The following is a 22,125-nucleotide window of genomic DNA, read 5'->3' as shown; positions in this document are numbered from 1 at the left end:
AATGTTAAAAATTATCTTTACATGTCACTGGGGAAAAATAAAATATTATTTAAAATATGAATTGAATGGATATTTCATTTACAAAGAAACAATTTGATCTTACTCTAGGGAAAAGAAAAACATACACAGAAACATACTGTTTCAATGTAAGGGCAAAACATTAAGACAGGAGGATTTTTCTTTCTACTATCTATTCAAATGTATTGACTTCCTTTTGATCAGGGATTATCAAACTTTTTCATCTCAGGATCACTTTTTTCAGTTTAATTCTTGAGAACTTTCAGAAAGGCAGGTGATAGGTATTGATGTATACTTTATTAGAAATTAAAATGTCTTAATATTATTATGAAAATTATTTTAATCATCTAGACTCATTGAAAGAGTCACTGATGGCCTTGGGGGATGAAGGTGAGAAATCTTTTGGAACCACTCTTGTTTATCATTATAACATAGAAACAAGTTTTCCCAGAATGAAATATTTCAATCTTTGAAGGGGTCTGTTCATGAAAAATATTATTATCAATAGAGACCCAACGCTTTCACCCTCATATTTTCCATTCACCTTTGGTTTCATTTAACTTTCCCATGGAAGAATCCAGGGAGAATTTTTCAAATAGATTTTGATATCTCAGTCAGTTGGAATGAAACGAGTCTAACCTAGCAGGAGACAGATTTAAGACCATTGGATTGATGTGGGAAAAATCTCAGAAGTCCCCATACTGTATTCAGCAATAATAGGCTACTCTTGCCAAACCCAGGGGGGCTGGAACATTGTCAGACTGACATGTTTGGCCCCACTATTACTAGACTTCTCTTAAAGCTGGCAGGGTAAGGGTTCCACTCACCTCTTCAGCATGGATTCCACATAACTTGTTTCCTGACAGCAGCTTGTTTTTCAAGCTTTTATTCTGGGAAAAGAACATGGTTTTATTACTGAAAAGTGATAAAATATTAAGAATTTTGCTAAATATTTCAGAAGCATTGTTTTATGTTTTGTACATGGATAACTTGTTCAAGATGGCAGATAGAATATAAATAAACTGGAAACTTGTACATCCATAATTAGAGAAACCATTCTTCTCTTTCCTCTTTGAAAATTTTTGGTGGAATAACATAACAATGTTTTAAAGCTTAAATTATAGGCTCAGCGTATGCATAGCAACAATTCGATCCAACAAGATGTAAAACCTACTGTGGGGGTAAGATAGGGATCAGAGAGAGCCAAGATGGTGGAGAAAAGGCAGGGACTCACCTGAACTCTCCCCAGAATTTCTCTGAACACTTTAAATAACTGCGGAGTGGCCGAACCCACACAAGGACAGAGTTAGCTCAAGTTAACAGTCTGAAGGTGGATAGGAAAAGTTTGTCACACAAGGGTTGGGGTGGAAGGCAATCTAGACAGGATGCATCAGTAGAGAGCATCCTTTGGGAGTCCCTGAATCAACAGAAGCAATAACAGTGTTTCCTTCCAGAATTCTCAGCCCATAGACAGTAAGGGGCTAGAACAACTGGTTAGAATATAACAGGATCTCTTTAGAAGCACAGAGGCAGCGTCCGAACTTAGAACTGTCCTAGGGCAGTCCAACTGTCTCAGTCCTAAGGCAAGGAAGAACATTAGCACACCAGAGCTTGGAGCCTCAGTGGAGCAGGGATCCTCATCACAGTTTCAGGAAAGAAAAGAGGGTTTGTGGTTGCTCAAAGCCTAGAGAAAAGGCCAGAAGGGTAGTAAACATACATTTCCTTAGATAATACCAGTTTGGAAGAATTGAAAATTGATAGATCCCTATAAGTAGATTAGGAAAAAAAGCTATACAAAATCCCTGAAACTTAGGACAGTGTACCCTCCCACTTTGGAAGCAGTGTCACTTTAACAAAAAAAAAAAAAAAAAAAAGGTTAAAAATCAAGAAATATGCTGAGAAAATGAGATAATAATCGACCCACCAAAAAGTCTTCCTGACTCCAGGTACTCTATCCCCTGAACTACCTAACTACCCTTATTGTGTTGGAGGAGGGAAGATATATGATAAATATAAGGGTAAATACAACTTAAGATAAGCAGTAATTTAAAAAAAAGAATGTAAAAAGTGAAAGAATGAAAAGAACTGATAATCATTTTAGGTGAAATGGAGGATCACCCTCCATTCTTTTTTTCTTATTTTTCTTATTTATTTATTCATTTTCATCCAGTTGTGCATGCATTATTTCCAAGTTACAAAATTTCCCTCCACCCTCCCTTTCCACCCCCTCCCCTCGGCAGGGAATAGTAAGGTTAGCATTTTACATTCATATTTTATTATACATATTTACAAATTAATAATTTTTGGCATGAGAAATTAGGATTAAGGGAAAGATTCAGAAGGGTTGTTTTGTTTTTTTTTTTCTGTGTGTTTTATTCTTGTTTTGTTTTTCTTTTTCTGGTTGAGAATACTTTATTCCTTGACCAGTCAAATACATTTTTCCTAGCTCTCTGGGTTGTGGAGAGGAGGAGTTGCTTCCACCAAGGTTGTTCATCTCGTATATTGTTGATGTCTGCATTGTTCCCTTGGTTTTACTCCCATGGCTCAGCATCAGATCCTGTAATTCATTCCATGCTTCTCTAGCATCTAACGATTTATGGCTTCTTACCAAACAATAATGTTTCATGGTATTCATGTACCATCACTAGTTTAGCCATTCCCCAATTGATGGGCATCCTCTCAATTTTCAATTCTTTGCCACTACAAAAAGAACAACTATGAATATTTTGGAATATGTAGGACTTTTCCCAATTGTTATGATTTCTTCTGGATATAGACCTAGACTTGGAATTGCTGGATAAAAAGGTATCAACAGTTTTATTACTCTTTGGGTATAGTTTCATATTTCTTTCCAGAAAGGTTGGATCTGTTCATAACTCCACCAGCAAGGTATCAATGTCCCAATCCTCCCATAACCTCTCCAACATTGATCATCTTCCCTTTTTCCTCATCTGGGATAATCTAATAGTTGTAAGATGATACCTCATTGTTGTTTTGATTTGTATTTCTCCAATCAATAATGATTTGAAGTATTTTTTCATATGATTTTATATATATATGTATATATATATATCTTTGATTTATTCATTTGAAAATTGTCTATCCATATCCTTTGATCATTTATCCACTGGGGAATGATGTATAACCTTATAAATTTGATACAGTTCTCTACATATTTTAGAATAAGACCTTTATCAGAACTCCTGGTTGTGAAGATTGTTTCCCAGCTTTTCGATTTCTTTCTAATTTTGGCACTATTGATTTTATTAATGCAAAAATTTAACATTGATTTTGTAGTTTATAATATAGTGTTCTAATTCTTGTTTGATCATAAATTTATCCCTTTTCCATAGATCAGATAGATAAGAGTATTTTTTGACTATTAATTTATCTATGGTATTGTTCTTTATGTCTAAATCCTCTATTCATTTTGACCTTATTTTGACCCTCCATTCTTAAAATTTAATTAAACTATTTCCTGAAATGATGATGTGAATCATTTGCTGGACCTTGATTCAAGAAGACTCATCTTCCTGAGTTCAAATCTTGTCTTAGATACTCACTAGTTGGACAAGTCACTTAAACCTCTTTCCCTCAGCTTCTGCATGTGTAAAATAGCTAGAGAAGGAAATGGCAAACCATTCTGCCAAAAAAACAAAAACCAAAAAGCAAATGGGGTCACAAAAAGTCAGACACAACTGAAAAATACCTGAACAGGAGCAGGAACAGGATATTGTCCCTTTATCCTAGACCCTAAGTATCATTTAGACTTCATCACCATCTGAACTATGTCTTCAATGAAGATTCCACATGAATACATTCATTTGGATAAAATTTTAACCTTCTAATCCAAAACTCTTGTTTGTGTGTTTTTTCTTTTTCCTTCCTATTTGGTTTTAAATAGCACCCCATCCTTCTAGGAAGAGTCAACAGCTACCCAGGTTTGATTGTAGTGTCTTTTCAATTTCTCTTTCACTTTTAGTCTAGTTGACTTAGAAAACCATTCACAATTTCAGGAATATTCAGACTTTTTTAGTATATGGATTGGGCCTGGGAAGACTTGTTTTCAGTTTAAGCAGAGTAATTTCCTGTTGACACTATTGTTGTCTAGTCCTGTGTTGGCTCCTGTTGATCAGAGGCACAACTGACATTGTGTGGCAGTTCAATTCAAGAAAACTTGAGCTGAGCTCTCATCATATCTTGGATATTTATCAACTGAGAGACTCTGGGTAAGTCACTTAAACTCTTTTAGTCTCATTATACACTTTTGTAAAAGTGGGACTTCTGGTTTACTATGAGCATTATACAAGTCCATTATGCAAAGCATTTTGCAAACCTTAAATCACAATATAAATGCTACTTATAATCACAAAGAAGCATTGTGGGGTAGAGTTAGTACTGATCTCAGGACAAATTCTTGAACTCAGTTCCACTTCTGACATATTGGCAACTTAACGCTTTTCAAATTCCTTTAATTCTCAGTGCTCCGGACAGCTCTTTGAAAACAGAAGTTGCTGTTGAAGGTTACAACCTGCATTAATAGGGATATTTCCTCATGAGTGAGTTCCCATTACCAATAAAATTAAAACTCTGGAATCCCTATCCACCTATTAAATATCTTAGGGAACAGAAGCAATCTCTAACTGATGCTTAAATTAAGTAAGAGAAGCAGATGGAAAAACATACAGATATTTTCAAATACTGCAAAGTTTCTGAAACAACTATGTAAGTTTCAGTTAAGTATTTTGATTCAGAGATACATGACTATGTGTATATAAAAGCAGGAAATTTTATTAATATATTACATATATATATGAACCTATATTTAAATATAGAAATAGGAGGCATTTGAATAGAATTTAGAGAATTTGGGAGAAGTCATGATATCAGCAAATAGAATGAGATCATGTAAATATATTGCCAAGTTAAACATTCACATAGCACTATTAGGTGTACAAAACAAAATAAAATGTCATCTCTGCTCTCTTCATGGTGCTTTTAGTCTATGAGGGCGATAACTCATAAACAACTGTTCATGAGTTATCCAACCCTCCAACAAGGTCATTGGAATTAAATCAACAGAAGGAACTACCTATAAAGTAAAATGGAAAAATTTACAGATAAAAGATGAATTTTTAGCTGAGATTTGAAGGAAGCCAGGGAAACTAGGAGGTAGGATTAAGAAGGGAAAGAATCCTGGGATTGAGAAAAGTCATTGAAAATCTCTAGTCTGTAGATGAAGTGCCTTGTTTATGAAGAGTTAAAAAGGATTTAAAAAACACATTGGATTGAAGAAGACAGTGTTATGTTAGACTCCAAAAGGAGGAAAGGACTGAGTCATGGAAAGTCTAATAAATCAAACAAGGGATTTTATATTTGATATTGAAGTCAATAGGAAGCTGCTGAAGTTGACTGAATAGGGGTTGACAAGGAGGCCAAACACTCTTTAAAAAGATCAATCTGAGAGTTGAGTGGAGGACGGAATGGAATAAAGAGAGATTTGTGCTGAGAAATCACCAATAAGATATGACAACAGGCCAGACATAAAGTGAAGAGGGCCTCTATCAGGGTGGAAGCCATGTCACAGGTAAGAAGGTGATTTTACAAAGGTAGAAAAAAAAGAATGTGACAACTAAGTGGATAGAACAGGTGAGTGTGGAGAGTCTATGGGATAAACCTGTTTTCCAAAGATACTGGAAGCATGCTGGTATTTTTAACAATAATGGGAAGATTAGGAACAGAAAAGAGATTGGAAAGAAAATGAAAAAGAAAAAAAACATTTTAGATATGTTGAGTTAACCATCTTTACTAGAAATCCATTCAAAATAACTAACAGGCAGCTGAACATGTCTTCAACATAAATCCTTTCCTGATCTGCCTTCCAAAGGCAAATTTCCTTTCACTAAATTAATATTTATTTAACTGTTCTTGTTCGGTCGAGTTCAATGAGGTAATTTTGGCAAGGATATTGCTTTCCTAATTCCTTCTCTCAGCTCATTTTACATATGGGGAAATTGAGGCAAATAAAGGTTAAGTGACTTGCCCAGAGTCCAACAGCTAGTAAGTATCTGAGGCCAGATTTAAATCCAGGAAGATGAGACTTCTTGACTCCAAGTATGGTACCATCAAATTGCTCACATATTTTAATACCTTGTGTGATTTTAATTTACTCTCTCTACATTTATGTATCTAATTTTCTCACTCAGCATTAGAATTTAAACCCTTTATAAGCAGTAATTGTTTCATTGCTTGCATTCCTATCCTCAGAATTTAATATAGCACTTAGAATACAACAGGTTTCTAATAAATGTTTGTTGATTGAGTCTGAAAATGGTAGATAGATCTAGCCTGTTTAAGAATTTCATTTTCTTTTGTTTCAATGTACTGAAAACAGCTTTTACTTATTATTTTTTTAATTTCTGAAATAAAACATTTCTATGACACAGTACAGTAAAGACGATTGTACACAAAACTGCAAATCTACTATTCACAACTTGATATTCCTTTCAAATATATAACAAAACTAACATGTAAATTTCTTTTTTCCTCCACTTCCCTTCTCCTACCCCAAAGATTTCTACAAATTATATATATATATATGTATATATACATATATATGAGAATTTCATTTTCAATGACAACAAACTCTAAAATTGTGGATGCTATATTTGGCTTTTAAAGCCCTTCACCATCTGGTCTCTTCCTATATTGTAAGTCTTCTTATCTTTTATTGCCCTCCATATTCTACCTAAGATTCATATAAGCTGCATTTTCTGTTGCTCCTTGTTCTCCATAACCATCTCCCAACTCCATTTCTTTTCACTAGTTCCATATTTGTAATGATCTCTCTCTCCTCATTTCCCACTCCAGGGTCTCTAATCTGCAAGTTTTGTATTTCTTTCATATTGTACCTTCTTCAAGAAAATTTTTCAAGTCTCCAGTGCCTTTCCTATGAGATTGTTCAGTTAACTTCCATCATGTCTAACACTTATTGATACCATTTAGACTTTTCTTGGCAGAGATGTTAAAGTGTTTTTCTATTGCCTTCTCGAGATCATTTCACAAACTAAGGCAAATAAGGTGAAGTAACGTACCCAGGTCACACAAATAATAAATGTATAAATCAGGATTTGAACTCAGGGAGATGAATCTTCTGCCTCCAGGGCTGGCAACTATTCATTGCTGCCCTCTCCATGAGATCTGTATCATAGATGTTTATTTGTACATTGCCTTACCTCTAAGAATGCAAGCTTCTTGAAGGTTAGGACCATATTTTTAACTTTTTTGTATCCTAGCACTTAGGAAAATATAGGGCAAAGAGCAAATACTTAATCGATGCTAACTTAGCTGTTGTTCAATAAACAAGGTACTTCATCTCTCAGTTTGAGGCAATTTCCTTCTAGAATGTTCTCCCTTTTCCACTCTGTCTATTGCTATCCCCAGATCCTTTTAGGCCCAGATAATATCCTCTTTTCTACAGGAAGACTTCCCCAACCTTTCTTAATTCTAATGCCTTCCCTCATTTAATAATTTCTTATTTATTTTGTATGTTGCTTGCTTTGTATATATTTGTTTGCATGTTGTCTCTCCCATGTTGAAATTATCTTTTCTTCTCTGCCTCTTTTTGTATTATCAGTGTTGGGCACAGCATATAACAAATATTAGATAGTTAATTTTTTATGGTTATGTGGGAAATATGGTTTTTTATTAATAGTTTTTCAATCGGGGGCAGCGTAGTGGATAAAGCATTGGACCTGGAGTCAGGAGAACCTGGGTTCAAATCTGGTCTCAAACACTTAATAATTACCTAGCTGTGTGGCCTTGGGCAAGCCACTTAACCCCATTTGCCTTGCAAAAGCCTCAAAAATTGAATACTGTTTCAATCAAGCTTTTGTGGCTAGAAAATTGTTGAACCCAATACTTACAACAGATTCCACCCACATTTTGTTTTGAATCTACCAAAGCTTGTGTCTTGGGTTCCCCAATTTAATCTAATGTTTATAATTACTTTATAATATACATTTCCAACCATCCTTTTCTGACAATTGTTTAATGATTCAAGCAGCTGTTGTCCTTATGACCTTGTTTCTTATTCTCTATCATGTAAATCTCACCAAGATTCAGGAGAGTTGCACATCTTTTTCTGCCTCTCGCCTTTGTCAAATGACCAAATGAAACTTTTTTCTAAGATGCTATATTGTTCTCTACTGACAATGAACAATTAAATGATTTGTTTACTGAAAGATTCAAGAGCTTTTGTCTTTCAAACTTGAACCCTCAACAAGCTTTTGATCATTTAAACAGCTCATTCAATTGCTGCATATAGGACTTTAAAGTTTAAAAGAATTTATTTTGTCTAACTATGGCTTACCCATAAAAAACATGAAATACGAAACATTGAATTTTGTATCAGAAGGACCTAATTTGAGGTTTCCCACAACCTTGTGAAGCATGTAATAAACTGACAATCCTGTATTATAGATAATGATACTATATGTCTTAAGGGATTTGATGCCCAATGACCACTGAAACCAGGTCTCCTGATTCAAAGTCCCTAAAGGAAGTCATCCAGGTTCAACTTGGAGAATTTCAATAAATCAGACATGATGACTATCCATAGAGGTAACCTATTGTAAACTTCTAAATCTTCTTTTTTTCAAGATTAAGTATTATCATTTCCTATAACCTATTCTTATAATAGAGTTAAGTTTTGCTCAGTCCTTTCCATCTTCTTAATGCTCCTTCTGTGGAAAAATCTGAAATAATGATACACCATTCTGCAGATGTGTCTGACCAGGGAAAGGCCAGCAGGATCCTTGCCTCCCTCTTTCTGATGCTTATGTTAAGCTAATGTACCCTAACTTCATATTAACTGCTTTGCCTCCATCATTTCATGTGTCCCTCTATCAGGCTTACATCTAGCCCAATAATACTACCTATGTTTATTTTGTCTAACTATTGCTTCCTCATTTAAAAAAAAGCATGAAATGCAAACACTGAACTCTGTATCAGGATGACTTGGATTCACAGCTTCCCCTCAAGATTTACTTAATTGGTATAACCATAGATTGTTCTCTTAAATTCTCTGTATCTACAGCATGACTATCGTAGTTGATTTTCATGGCTACACATTTTTAACCAATATTTACTTTCTCAATGGAGGAATAGGGTGGGAAGAAGGGAGAGAATTAGGACCTCAGGTTTTTCTGAAGTAAATGTTGAAACTTGCTTTTGCATGTAGCTGCGGTAAATTTTTTAAAGTAAAATAAATTTAAATTTAAATTCTTTGAGACTCAGTTTTCTCATTCATAAAATATGGACTATACTTATTCTGTCTGCCCCATGGTGTTTTATGAGTCTCAAAATAATAAATGTAATTGTAATATCTATTTTCCCATTTAACTCTATTTCTGACTTTATGGATTTCAAGACCATTACTGCTGGCTCATTTTGGAACTTCTCTTAATGCCTTTGGCCTGCTTGAATTGAGGTGGATGACCAACCCTTTGAGCTGGTTCACCATGGAATATTTCTTTGCTATGGCTCCCTTGTCCTTTTTCCCGGTGATGAGTATTTTCTGAAGCCTCCATTTGGTGAGAAGGTCAATGTTAGCCTGCCTTCTTTCCCCTCCTGGATCTCTTCCTGACTCTCTGGATTTCAAAAGCGTGACCCTTAATTCTCTTGTCTTCCCTATCTCTAACCAACCTGGTTGTTGTTTGCCTCTGTTAGACTATAGGCCTCTTGAGGAGAGAGACTTTTGTTTCTGTTTTGCTTTAATTTGTGTCTTTGAACACTTTACATAGTGACTGGCTTAGAATAAGTGCTTAAGAAATGCTATTTCCTTTTTGCCATGAAAATGAATTGGCAAATCTCAAAATTCTATATAAATGTCAGGTAATAGTAGTAATAGTAGTAGTAGTAGTAGTAGTAGTAGTAGTAGTAGTAGTAGTAGTAGTAGTAGTAGTATGTCAATTTTCATTTTCTATGTTAAGAAGAAAATGTGGGGCAACTAGATGGATAGAGCACCAGCCCTGGAACAAGAAGGACTTGAGTCCAAATCCCAACTCAGACACTTAATAATCACCAAGCTGGGTGACCTTAGACAAGTCACTTAACCCCATTTCCTTGCAAAAGAAATAGGACATTTAAATTTATTGCCTTGCAAAAACAAAAAAAAAAAGTGAATGTTTAAAATAATCCTGTAGAGAACAAAGCTTGACCCTTCCTCTCATTCTGTTTTTTCACCCTTCTTTATAGGCTTTCTCTGGTACTATTATCCCAAAGTCCAAACATTTGCCAGAAAATCCTTTAAATTTGAAGTTATTTTTTTCTGATAGACAATTTCCAGAATATATAGAATGGAAATTGGTGGAAATGGAATCTGACTCCATTGGGTCAGATTTCCTTACATATCTATTCATTTCACATCAGTTACATTTCATTGAGAAACTATTACTTCAAGTGTTTGAATGGTCCCAAAAAGTGAGGTTGTCAGGACAATAGTTCACTGTTCGGATGGACCAAAGACAACTCTTCATTTCTTATTCAAGCCTAGAAAATTACTTGGATGTTCAGAGTGAAAAATAAATTGGAAGGTATCTCTAAGTACAACAGAAAAGCTTAGTGTAAAAATTTAGAAATTTGAATAACAGTTTCAACTTCCTTACAGTCAACTGCTCAATCTATAAGGAGATTAATTTAAGGTTGACAGTTTCCATCCACAAAGGAAAAGATTTCCCTAAAATCATTCCCCACATAGGAAAAAATTGGAGATCTATCGAGTTTTCAATTTTGACTTTGAATCTCAATACTCACATAACTTTGGCCAAGTCATTTTAATGTTTCTGGTCAACATTTTCTTTATCCATAAAAAAGGCATTGGATAAAATGAAGTTTTGACTTTATATCTATCACTGCGACAACTATGATTGCAATGAGTTGCTCAATATGGATCAAAGTTTCCTTATAAATAAAATAAGCAAATTGAAGAAAACATTGCTTGAAGCCACTTCGATATTTCTTGTTCCATGTTTCTAGAACCAAATATTGTTTTCCTTTGCCTTTTCTTTACAATGATCACTGAATGCCTGCCAAAGTCATTAATCAACTTATGTGAATTTAATTTTTTTTTTCTTCAGTAAACTGCTCAAAGGGTTTATTTCAAACCATTGTTCTACTAGTAGTTCCCATGATAGAGAAAATCTATTAGCATTTCAATTCCATTCAACAAACATTGTTTTACCTAATATCTATTATGTGCAAGGTACTGAAACTGTGGTGCCAGAAATTAGAGGCACCACGTTGAAATATGACATTTCTTACCCTTAAAGAGGTTACTGACTAACGGTGGAGAGATGACATACATCTCAATAAGAATGTCATAAAATATAATGCAATGGAGACCAAAGAGAAGAAGACAAACACTATGGCAATTTTAAGAAATAGAAATTAGATATTTGGAGGACAATGATGTGGTAGAAGGCAGAAGTACCAGAGAAGTAATCTTCCTGCAGTAGAGAACATATGAGTTGAAGGAAGGGAAAGATTTACATTAATGAATAGTAATAACAACAGTTTCCTATTCTTGTAAGCATACACTTTTCAGCATCATTTAAATAGATCCACTAAATAGTTTCTACTTGTCTTTTTGTTCTTTAATACAATAATTCCCTCTTGTCTACTCAATTTAAATCAAAATGACCTTCTAGTCAATTAGGTGTTAACAGAAGCAAAGTGTGAGATATTACATAGGAATTAAAAAAACGAATTATGTAGCAGACCTTAATCAGAACACTGCCAAATAGACCAATATGGTAGATGCAATGTGAAATTCCATTGGGGAACAAGATGACTTCTTTTCCCCTTTTACTCTTTTTGAGCATCAGGGAATATATGATTCCATATAGTATAACAATGAACAAGACCAACATGTGCTAATTATTTTTAGTCCTCTCTATAAGAAGATAAGACACAGTGTAAAGAAAGACTATTGGGAAAAGAAACCATTTCTTGAGGGAAGGTGCTAAACTAGGTATTATGTGATCATGGAAAGAAAAGGCTCTTAGAATGTCAACTGATTATCAAATATCTTATAAGGACTTTCCTTGAAAGCTCATCTCTTTCTGTTGCCACAATCTAGAACAAGAACAAATTATATCCTGTGTCACTGGAATTTTCTATGATTGAATTAATTAAAAAAAAAGAGAAGACACACATCAATATAATCATAATACTTTGAATCTGCTTGGTGCTTTGTTTCAATTTCCTATTTATACCAATTATTTCACTTGACCTTCACAATTACCCTGTCAGTATGGTGTGACAATGATTTTCTACATTTTGCTGTGCAGGAAATTAAGCCTCAGAGGAATAGATGATTGAACGAATGAATGAACTGAAAAAAATATTAAGTTTTTATTTGTCAGACACAATATGAATCTAGGAATTTATCCCCATCCCCTGTAGAAAAGTCAGTTCTTCCAAGGAAAACTGATGGTATACTTCAAAACCGAAGTTAGTTTTACATATTTATCAGAGTTTTGATCCTTTTTCATCTGATTTTCCTGAGTACCTGATTTTGTTGTTTTTCTTTCTCTTGAATACTTTTTGTCTGGTCACTGGTACTTCAATATGTTTAGTAGTCAATGTATTAATATGGGTATTTTTAAACAGACAGGATGCCTTTTTTTTAAACTTTAAAATATAAGAGAAATGGACAAATACCGTTCACATAAAGAATTCAATAAATAGGTATATTTGAGGGGGAAAATCCCAATCTTCTTTTTTTCAAGGGACTTAAATTCTTGTAGTAGAGGAATGATATATAGGGAGGACTATTTTACTGTAGGGACTCATAGAAATAATGGAGCTATAGGAAATTCATGCTCATTTTCAGGAATCAGAGTATTCATTTGAAGGAGCATAAATTGAGAATTGAGAGATACTTTAAATCCACTAAGTCCTAGTCTTTTTGAAGATAAAGAAATTCAGAATGACAGAAATTAACTGACTTGTCCAGGGTCAAAGAGTCAGGAAGTATCTGATGCAGGATTTGAACTCATGCCATTCTTATCATTATTTCCAGAATTAGAGGTAAAAAGTGTAAGAGAACCATACATTTGGCAAGAAAACAGCATGACTGTTGAGGAGATATAAATAACTCATACAAATCAGAACCCCCAGACCCCAAAAAGGCAGTTTGAGTGACAGGTTAAATTTAGGATCAGAAGGTAGAATGGAGGAGAATCATGGCAAGATGATTTAAATTAGACATCAGTCTCCTTAAATAAGGTGCTTTTAACCACCACAAAAAATAGTAATTAAGTCATAATTTCATAAACTCTGGGAGCCAATCATTTCAGACAACTGGCACAGTCATCGAATTCAGCTAAGTCACATACATTTCCCATAGCTGGGGAGGCTAAGTTGTTGCCTGCTGCTGAAAGATGTCCAGCTTAGGCAATGATAAATCACACAGGCTGTCACACAGATGGGCTAATGTGTTTGAGAACTACAGAGGCCCTGGAAAAGTTTCTTCTAGAGACCCGAATTGTGGAAACCCCTGCAGCCAAAGAAAGAAAACAACCATTGAGAGAAATGAAAGGCAGATTCACTAGGATCTTCCCATTTTCAATGACATTTATAATCAGGAGTGGCCAAAAGGACTTACTGTCAGTTGGCAGCCTGGAGGTACTCAGAACAAAAAGAGACTTTGGTGGGCTTGGCAAGGGTATAGGAGCTCATTTTGTCTATCTTTCTAATCAGTAGTTTTTAGGTGGCAATCTGCATGGACTTTGGACAGCTTGAATAAACTGCAGGGTGTAAGCTACTCGATCAATTATATAGGATGTGTCTCAAAGCAGTAGTCAGTTCATTTATATAAAACGTGATGCCATTTGCTATTTTCCAAATGTTGTTCATTTGTACCCAGACATCTTATTGTTTCACATGTTTATCTCTTTTAATAGCAAGCCTCATTACCCTCTCTCTATTAAAATGACTGTTTTCATTGTTTTATTCAACATAACTTAAAATATGCCTACTGTGTGCAGAGCAGTTCAACATAATTCAATTAAGCTAGCATTTATTAAATGCCAACAATGTGTCAGACACTATGAAAGGCTTTGATAATATATAAATTCAAAAAGTAAACTTCCAGGATCTCTGTTGAGAACTGGGGGAAAGACAAAAATTAGATTAGATCTGTACCTCAAGCATCTTGCTTATTATGTTACTATTTAGTCATGTCTGCCTCTTGGTGAATAAATTTTGTGTTTTCTTGGCAAAGATAATGGAGAAGATGTCATTTCCTTCCTCTTTGTCATTTTTTAAAATGGGGAAATTGAGACAATCAGGATTACACAATTGGCCCAGATTACATAGTTGGTAAAACTAGCTCTGAACTCCATTAGATGAGTCTGTCTCTCCGTCCACTGAGGTACCTAGCTACCGAGACTATTAATATTAATCACAATAATAACAATTATAAATGGTATTTACATTTATATATGAACAGAGTTTTACTTATATGCAGAATGTATCTATCTATATATGTATATACACACACAGTGGATATATATGTGTATATACAAAAAAAAAAATATATATATATATATATATATAAGAGAGAGAGAGAAAGAAAATTTTAATATAAACAAATGTTTTTTACCCTCCTCTTTCAATATATGGATATTTACACACACACATATATATGACATGTAGTTTTTCTTACTTTAAAATACTTTTCTTACTTTAAAATCCATATCACATGGATTATTTGTGCCCAACATGTGGTAGAGCATGCTGAATTCTTATTTGTCTGATCAGCCACTGTCTGATGGACACTATCTTGCGTCTAACAAAGTGATGTTGTTTAGGTCTTCTTCAATAACGAAGGACAAGTACCAACCATCTATATTATTTATACATGAGCTGCCAAACTATCTTCTCCTACTATATGGAAATTGAGACTTCTACCATCATATGAGAAATTGGGGAAGCTTAAGTAACAAGGCTTGGGTCATCATCATCAAGAAATTGAGGGAGAATTTTATTATTTTTACTTTATTTTTAATTTGTAGAATTAAGCATTTCTATAACAGAATAATATATAAAATGATGATTGCACATGGAATTGTACATTTCTTACAGACCATTGTTTATTCCTTTTAAATATGTAATCAAATTTTCACTTAAATTTCTTCTCCTCTTCCTTTCCCACCACCTCAGGTGTCATGAATTTAGCAATCTCACCCCCTGTGCCATATTTCTAATTTCTGGGAGGTGAAAGCCCAGCTGGTTTCTATCCCAGTTAGGTGATATTTGTGACCATATTTTTAGCTAGACAGTGATAGTATGGAGGGTATCCAGAGAAGGATGATCCAGATAAAGAACTCTGATATATGATGAAGGAGGGACCAATGTTTTTGTATGGATTAGACTAAGGCAGAAGCATTTTGCATGCAAAAGTGTTTGAAGGGTTTACAAATAAAATAAGCATGATATTTGTATGTTTGACTTCAGAAATGTGAAATAAGTACTATGAGGAATAATTAAAGGGAAATTAATATAGACTTAATATAAGGAATAAACTTCAATACCTATTAATAGAGATCTTCAAGGGAAGGAAGATTCATTATTTATGGGAGTTGTGGAGAAGATATTGTCCAGTATTCTCTGAGGTTTTTACTAATTTTGATATTTTTGTGACATTCTACATGTTAGGATATAAATGAATGAATAGAATTCAATCACATTTCATAACTGTGTTTGTTATCTTTTTGAAACCAATTCAATAAACATTTATTAGGTACCTGCTTCTTGTAGGGTACTTGGATATGCCTGGGAAATATACACAGAATAAAATGCCTCCTGTCCTCAAAAAATTCCGTTCTATTGGAGAGATAAAACATGGACATATGGAAATGCAAAGTAGCAGAAGTCATTTCAAGAGAGAGAACTAACACTGAAGAGTGGAGTGGTGGTTCAACATGCTTTAAGAAAAACTAGGAATCCTACAAAGCCCAGATGAGGAGAAAATGTATTTCAGACATGGAAGACCTTAGAACAAAGGTGCAATAAGGGTAAATCAATGATCATGGATGAGGAATAGTTAACAGCTTTATTGGAGCGGATAGATAATGAAGGTGAGAAATATGTTGTAAGAATGGCAAGGAACAAAGTAGATAATAAAAAAATTAGTGATGGACTGACCGATCTCAGACTTCACTCTGTATTTTTTTAAGGTGAAGAAATTTACCTTTTTCATTGATATTTTTTTTCAGTTTCATGTCATGAAGGTTTTTCATATTCATCCAGTTGCATATTTATGTTATACAACATTCTTCCACCCTCCTTTCCCACCTCCCCCATTCCCTCAGCAGCAATCTAGTGAAAGTTGTACATGTACAATTGCGTTGTAATATGTTTTCATATTAATTTTGTGAATGAAAAATTTGAATTAAGGGAAAAGAAAGAAAACCATAGGAAAGGAAGGAAAAGCAAAAGAGTAATTTAAGATAAAAGTGAACACAGTGGTTGTTCAGATTCTGTGGGGTTTTTTTTGTTGTTTTGCTTTTATTTTGTCTGTCTATAACAGTTCTCCCAGGGTTGGCCTAGATTTCTGAACTGCTGAGAGGAACTGCTTACATCATAACTGATCTGCTCACAAAACTCTTGTTAATATGTATAAGTATCAGTTCATGTAATTCTTTCCATGGTTCTCTAGAGTCTGATCATTCATAGTTTCTTACAGAATATTGGTATTCCATAGTTTTCATGTATCATAACTTGTTCAACCATTTCTCACTTAATGGTCATCTCTTTGATTTCCAACTCTTTGTCATTACAAAAATAGTTGCTAAAAATAGTTTTGAACCTGTGGGACTTTTCCCATTTTTTTATGATTTCTTCTGGATATAGGCCTAGTATTGGTTTTACCGAGTCAAAGTTATAATTAGTTTTATTGCACTTCATGTATTTTTCCATATAGCTCTCCAGAATAGTTGATATATTTCATAACTCCACCAACAATGCATTAATGCTCCAATCCACCAACAACTTTTCCAACATTGGTTGTTTTTCCTTTTTTAATCTAAGTCAATCTGATAATTGTGAGGAAGTACTTCATATTTGCCTAATTTTCATTTTTCTAATCAATAGTAATTTGGAGTACTTTCTCAAAAGAATGGTTACATATAACATTAGTTTCTTTGTATAAACACTATCCATTCATATCCTTTGACCATTTATTAATTTGGGAATGACTTGTAATGTTAGAAATTTGATTCAATTCTCTATATATTTTAGAAATGAGATCTTTATTAGAATCCCTAACTATGCAAATTCTTTCCCAGCTTTTTTGTTTTTCTAGTATTGGCTGCATTGGTTTTATTAGTGCTAAAACATTCTAATTTAAAAATAGTCAAAATCTTATCCTTACCAGATCTAAAATTATATTATAAAGCATCAGTCATCAAAACTGTCAGGTATTGTCTAAGAAATAGAGCGGTGGATCAGTGGAATAGACTAGGTGCAATATCAGGAAATGATTATAGTAATCTGCTATTTGATAAACCTAAAGAGTCCATCTATTGGGATAAAAACTCTCTCTTCAATAAAAACTGTTGGGAAAATTGGAAATTAGTATGGAAGAAATTTGGATTAGACCAATACCTCCATACCCTATATCAAGATAAGATCCAAATGGATACAGGATTTAGACATAAAAAACAATATCATAAGCAAACTAGGAGATCAAGGCATAGTGTAACTGTCAGATCTATGGAAAGGGAAACAGTTTATGACCAAGGAAGAGATGGATAACATCATTAAAAACAAACTAGATAATTTTGATTATATTAAATTAAAGAGCTTTTGCACAGACAAAACCACTGTAACCAAGATTAAAAGAAGTGTAGTAAATTGGGAAACAATTTTACTACTAATATTTCTGACAAAGGACTCATTTCTAAAATATACAGAGAACTGAGTCAAATTTTCAAAAAAAAAAAACCCAAGCCATTCTCCAATTGACAAATGGTCAAAGAATATGCAAAGGCAATTTACAGCTGAGGAAAGCAAAGCCATCCATAATCATATGGAAAAATTGCTCTAAATCACTACTTATTAGAGAAATGCAAATTAAAGCATCTGTGAGGTACCACTTCACACCTTTCGGACTGGCCAATATGACCAGAAAGGACAATGATCAATGTTTGAAGTGAGGTGGGTAATCTGAGACACTAATACATTATTGGTGGAGCTGTGAACTAATCCAACTTTTCTGGAGAACAATTTGGAATTTTGCCCAAAGGGCAACAAAAATGTGCATACCTTTTGATCCAGATATGCCATTACTGGGACTATACTCTGAAGAAATGATAAAAAAAAGAGTAAAAACATCGCTTGTACAAAAATAGTCATGGTGGCAAAGAATTGGAAATTAAGTAAATGTCTATCAGTTGGGGAATGCCTTAGCAAACTGTGGTATATGTATGTCATGGAACACAATTGTTCTTTTAGAAACCAGGAAGGATGGGAATTCAGGGAAGTCTGGAAGAATTTGCAAGAACTGATACTGAGTGAGATGAGAAAAACCAGAAAAACATTTTACTCCCTCACAGCAAGAGGGACAATGATCAAACTTGATGGACTTGCTCATTTCATCAGTGCAGCAATCAGGGACAATTTGGGGGTATCTGCAATGAAGAATATAATCTGTTTTCAGAGAAAGCATTGTGGAGATTAAACAAAGACCAAAGACTATTACCTTTAATTTAGGGGGAATAAAACCCATTATCTTATTATGTAATTTTGCTATATCTCATACTATATTTTTCTTCCTTAAGGATATAATTTCTCTCTCATCACATTCAACTTAGATTTATGTACACCATGGAAATAATGTAATGATTAATAGACTGTCTTCTGTAGGGGGTGGGGGAAGAGAAGAAAGATTAGGGGGAAAATTATAAAACTCAAAATAAATAAAATCTTTTAAGAAGTAGTCAAAATCATTCATTTTGCAACTAATAATGCACTCTATTTCTTGTTTAGTCATAAATTTCTCTCCTTTCCATAGATCCAACAAATAGAATGTTTCTTGATATGTTAATTAGTCTATGGAATTGCCCTTTATGTCTAAATCCTGTAGTCATATTGACCTTATTTTGGTCTAGGGTGTGAGATGTGGGTCTGTGTGTAGTTTTTGCCATACTATTTTCCAGTTTTCCCAGCAGTTTTTTCAAATACCAAATTCTTATAGCAACTAATGTCTTTGGGTAGCTAAACAAAAGATTACTGCAATCATTTACTACTGTTTCTTTTGTACTGAGCCTTATCTACATGTTCATTTGGTTATTTCTTAAGCAATGACCAGACAGTTTCATGACTGTTGCTTTTGAGTATAGTCTTAGATCTGATAGAGCTAGGCTACCTTTCTTTATATTTTTTCCCCATCAGTTCCCTTGTTCTTCCTGATCTTTTGATGCTCCAGATGAATTTTGTTACTATTTTTTCTAACTTGGTAAATAATTATTTGGTTATTTCATTGGTATGAACTGAATAAGTAATTTAATTTGCTTAGAATTGTCATTTTTACTATATTAACATAGCTTAACTATGAGCAATTGATTTTTTTTCTATTGTTTAAGGTATGACTTTATTCATGTGAAGAGTGTTTTCTATTTGTATTCATATGGTTTCTGGTTTGTCTTGGGAGATAGATTTCCAAGTATTTTATGTTGTCTGCAGTTACTTAAATGGAATTTTTCTTTCTATCTCTTGCTGAGGCCTGGGGCTGTTTTTTGTCATATATATATAGAAATAAATAAATTTATTTTATAACCTGCTACTTTACTGAAGTTGTTTATTGTTTCAAGTAGTTTTGAAGTTGTTTTTCTAAGATTATCTCCAGGATACTATCATATCATCTGCAAAGAGTGAAAGTTTTAGTAACTCATTGCATATTTTTTTAATTTCGTTTTCTTCTTTCATTTTTAAAGTTAACATTTCTAATGCTATATTGAATAGCAATGGTGATAACGGACATCTTTATTTCACCCCTGATCTTATCAGAAATGATCCTAGTTTATCCTCATAATATATAATTTTTTGTTTATGGTTTTATATATATATATATCTTATTATTTTAAAGAAAATGCAATTTATTCCTATATTCTCCCATGTTTTCAATAGGAATGGATGCTGTATTTTGTTAAATATTTTTCAGCATCTATTGAAATAATAATATGATGTGTTATTGCTATGTTCAATTACATCATGTGTTTTCCTAATAGTGATCCATCCATACGTACCTGATCATGTGTATCATACTAGTTATACCTTCTTGTAATCTCTTTGCTAAAATTTTATTTAATATTTTTGCAACAATGTTGAGATGGATATTGCTCAATTAATGCCTGACTCTTCCTTTTTTTAGGTATCAGCCCTGTATTGGCATCCAAAAAAGAATTTGGCATAACTCCTTCTCCTATTTTTAGAATAGTTTATGGAGAATTGGAATTAATTGATCCTTATATATTTGATAGAAATCACATGGAAAGTCATTTGAATGTGAAGTCTTTTTTTAAAGGAGTTAATGAATTATCTTCAATTTTTTTCTCAAATGGGATTATTTAAACATTTTATTTACTCTTTTGTTAATCTGGGTAGTTTGTATTTTTGTAAACATTCATCCATTTCACTATGGTTGCCAAATTTCTTGGCATATATTTAAGCAAAATAGCTCAAAATTATCTTTTTAATTTCTTCCTCAATGGTGGTTAGCTCGAACTTTTCATTTTTGATACTAGCAATTTGATATTCTTTTTTAAAAATCAGATTAACAAAGATTGATCTATTTTACTGTTTTTTTCATAAAACCAATTGTTAGTTTTTTTATTAGATCAATGGTTTCCTTGCTTTTAATTTTATTAATGTCTCCCCTGATTTTCAGAATTTCTCTTTTGGTATTTAATTGGGGATCGTTAATTTGTTATTTTTCTAGTTTTAAGTTATATATCAAATTCATTGGTCTTCTCTTTATTTATAGAAGCATTCAGAAATAAAATATTTCCCCTAAAACTGCTTTGACTACATCTCACAAATTTTGATATGCTGTCGCATTGTTGTCATTTTCTTGGGATGAAATGATTATTTTTATGATTTGTTTTTTGATCTACTTATTCTTTAAAATTAGTTTATTTAGTTTCCAATTAAGTTTGGGTTTATCTTTCCATATCTCTTTATTATATTAAATTTTTATTGCATCATAATCTTAAAAGCATGCATTTATTATTTCTTCTTTAAAGGTTTATTCTTTTCTATCATTATTCTGTTTTCTCCAGAGGTCTATCATATCTATGTTTTCTAGGATTTTATCCACCTTCTTAACCTAGTTCTTCTTTAATTGTTAGATTTATCTAATTCTGAGAGAGTGATGTTAAGGTCTCCCAAAATTATAGTTTTGCTGACTATATCACCTTGTAATTCATTCACATTCTCCTCTAAGAATTTGGATGCTAGATTGTTTGGTGTCCATATGTTTAATAATGATATAGCATCATTGCCTATGGTACTTTTGAAATATTCTTATTCCTTTTAATGAGTTCTATTTTTGCTTTTGCTTTCCTGAGATCAGGATTGCTACCTCTGATTTTTTTTTTTTTACTTCCACTGAGACATATTATATTTTGCTCCAGCCTTTTAACTTTGCCCCATATCTATTGTTCTGTTTCCAATGTATTTCTTGTAAACAAGGTAGTGTAGGATTCTAGTTTATAATCCAATCTATTATCTGCTTCCATTTTATGGAAACATTCATCCCATTCACATTTTCATCATTTTATCCTTTTCCCTTTCCTTTTCTTTCATTCCTCCTCACCTATTTTTTGCTCCCTTTCCCCTTTGATTTTTCTTTCAAATTTTGACTTTAACTTTGCTTTCAGTTTTACCTTCACCTTCTCTTTTATCACATTTTCTCTACCTGTCTTTCCATTCCCAACCCCCACCCCACTTCCCTATAGGTTAGGATAGATTTCTAAACTGGAAATGTTTGCTATTACTTATCTGGGTCAAATTTATTGAGAATAGGATTTACTCAGTTTT

The 22,125-nt window shown here is 33.3% G+C and overlaps 1 protein-coding gene across 1 annotated transcript in view; it reads right to left on the bottom strand.

The window, feature by feature from the left end:
• The window catches only part of LUZP2 (leucine zipper protein 2), a 517,934-nt gene that overhangs the window by 308,264 nt on the left and 187,545 nt on the right, over window positions 1–22,125 (bottom strand). Inside the window, exon 3 of the mRNA XM_074227567.1 lies at window positions 846–908. Within this exon, the coding sequence (XP_074083668.1) occupies window positions 846–908 (63 nt within the window). The remainder of the gene's footprint in view (window positions 1–845; window positions 909–22,125) is intronic.

Source organism: Macrotis lagotis, chromosome 3 (assembly GCF_037893015.1).
Source record: "Macrotis lagotis isolate mMagLag1 chromosome 3, bilby.v1.9.chrom.fasta, whole genome shotgun sequence".
NCBI classification, from domain to species: Eukaryota; Metazoa; Chordata; class Mammalia; order Peramelemorphia; family Peramelidae; genus Macrotis; species Macrotis lagotis.
This window is presented reverse-complemented; position numbering and strand designations above follow the sequence as displayed.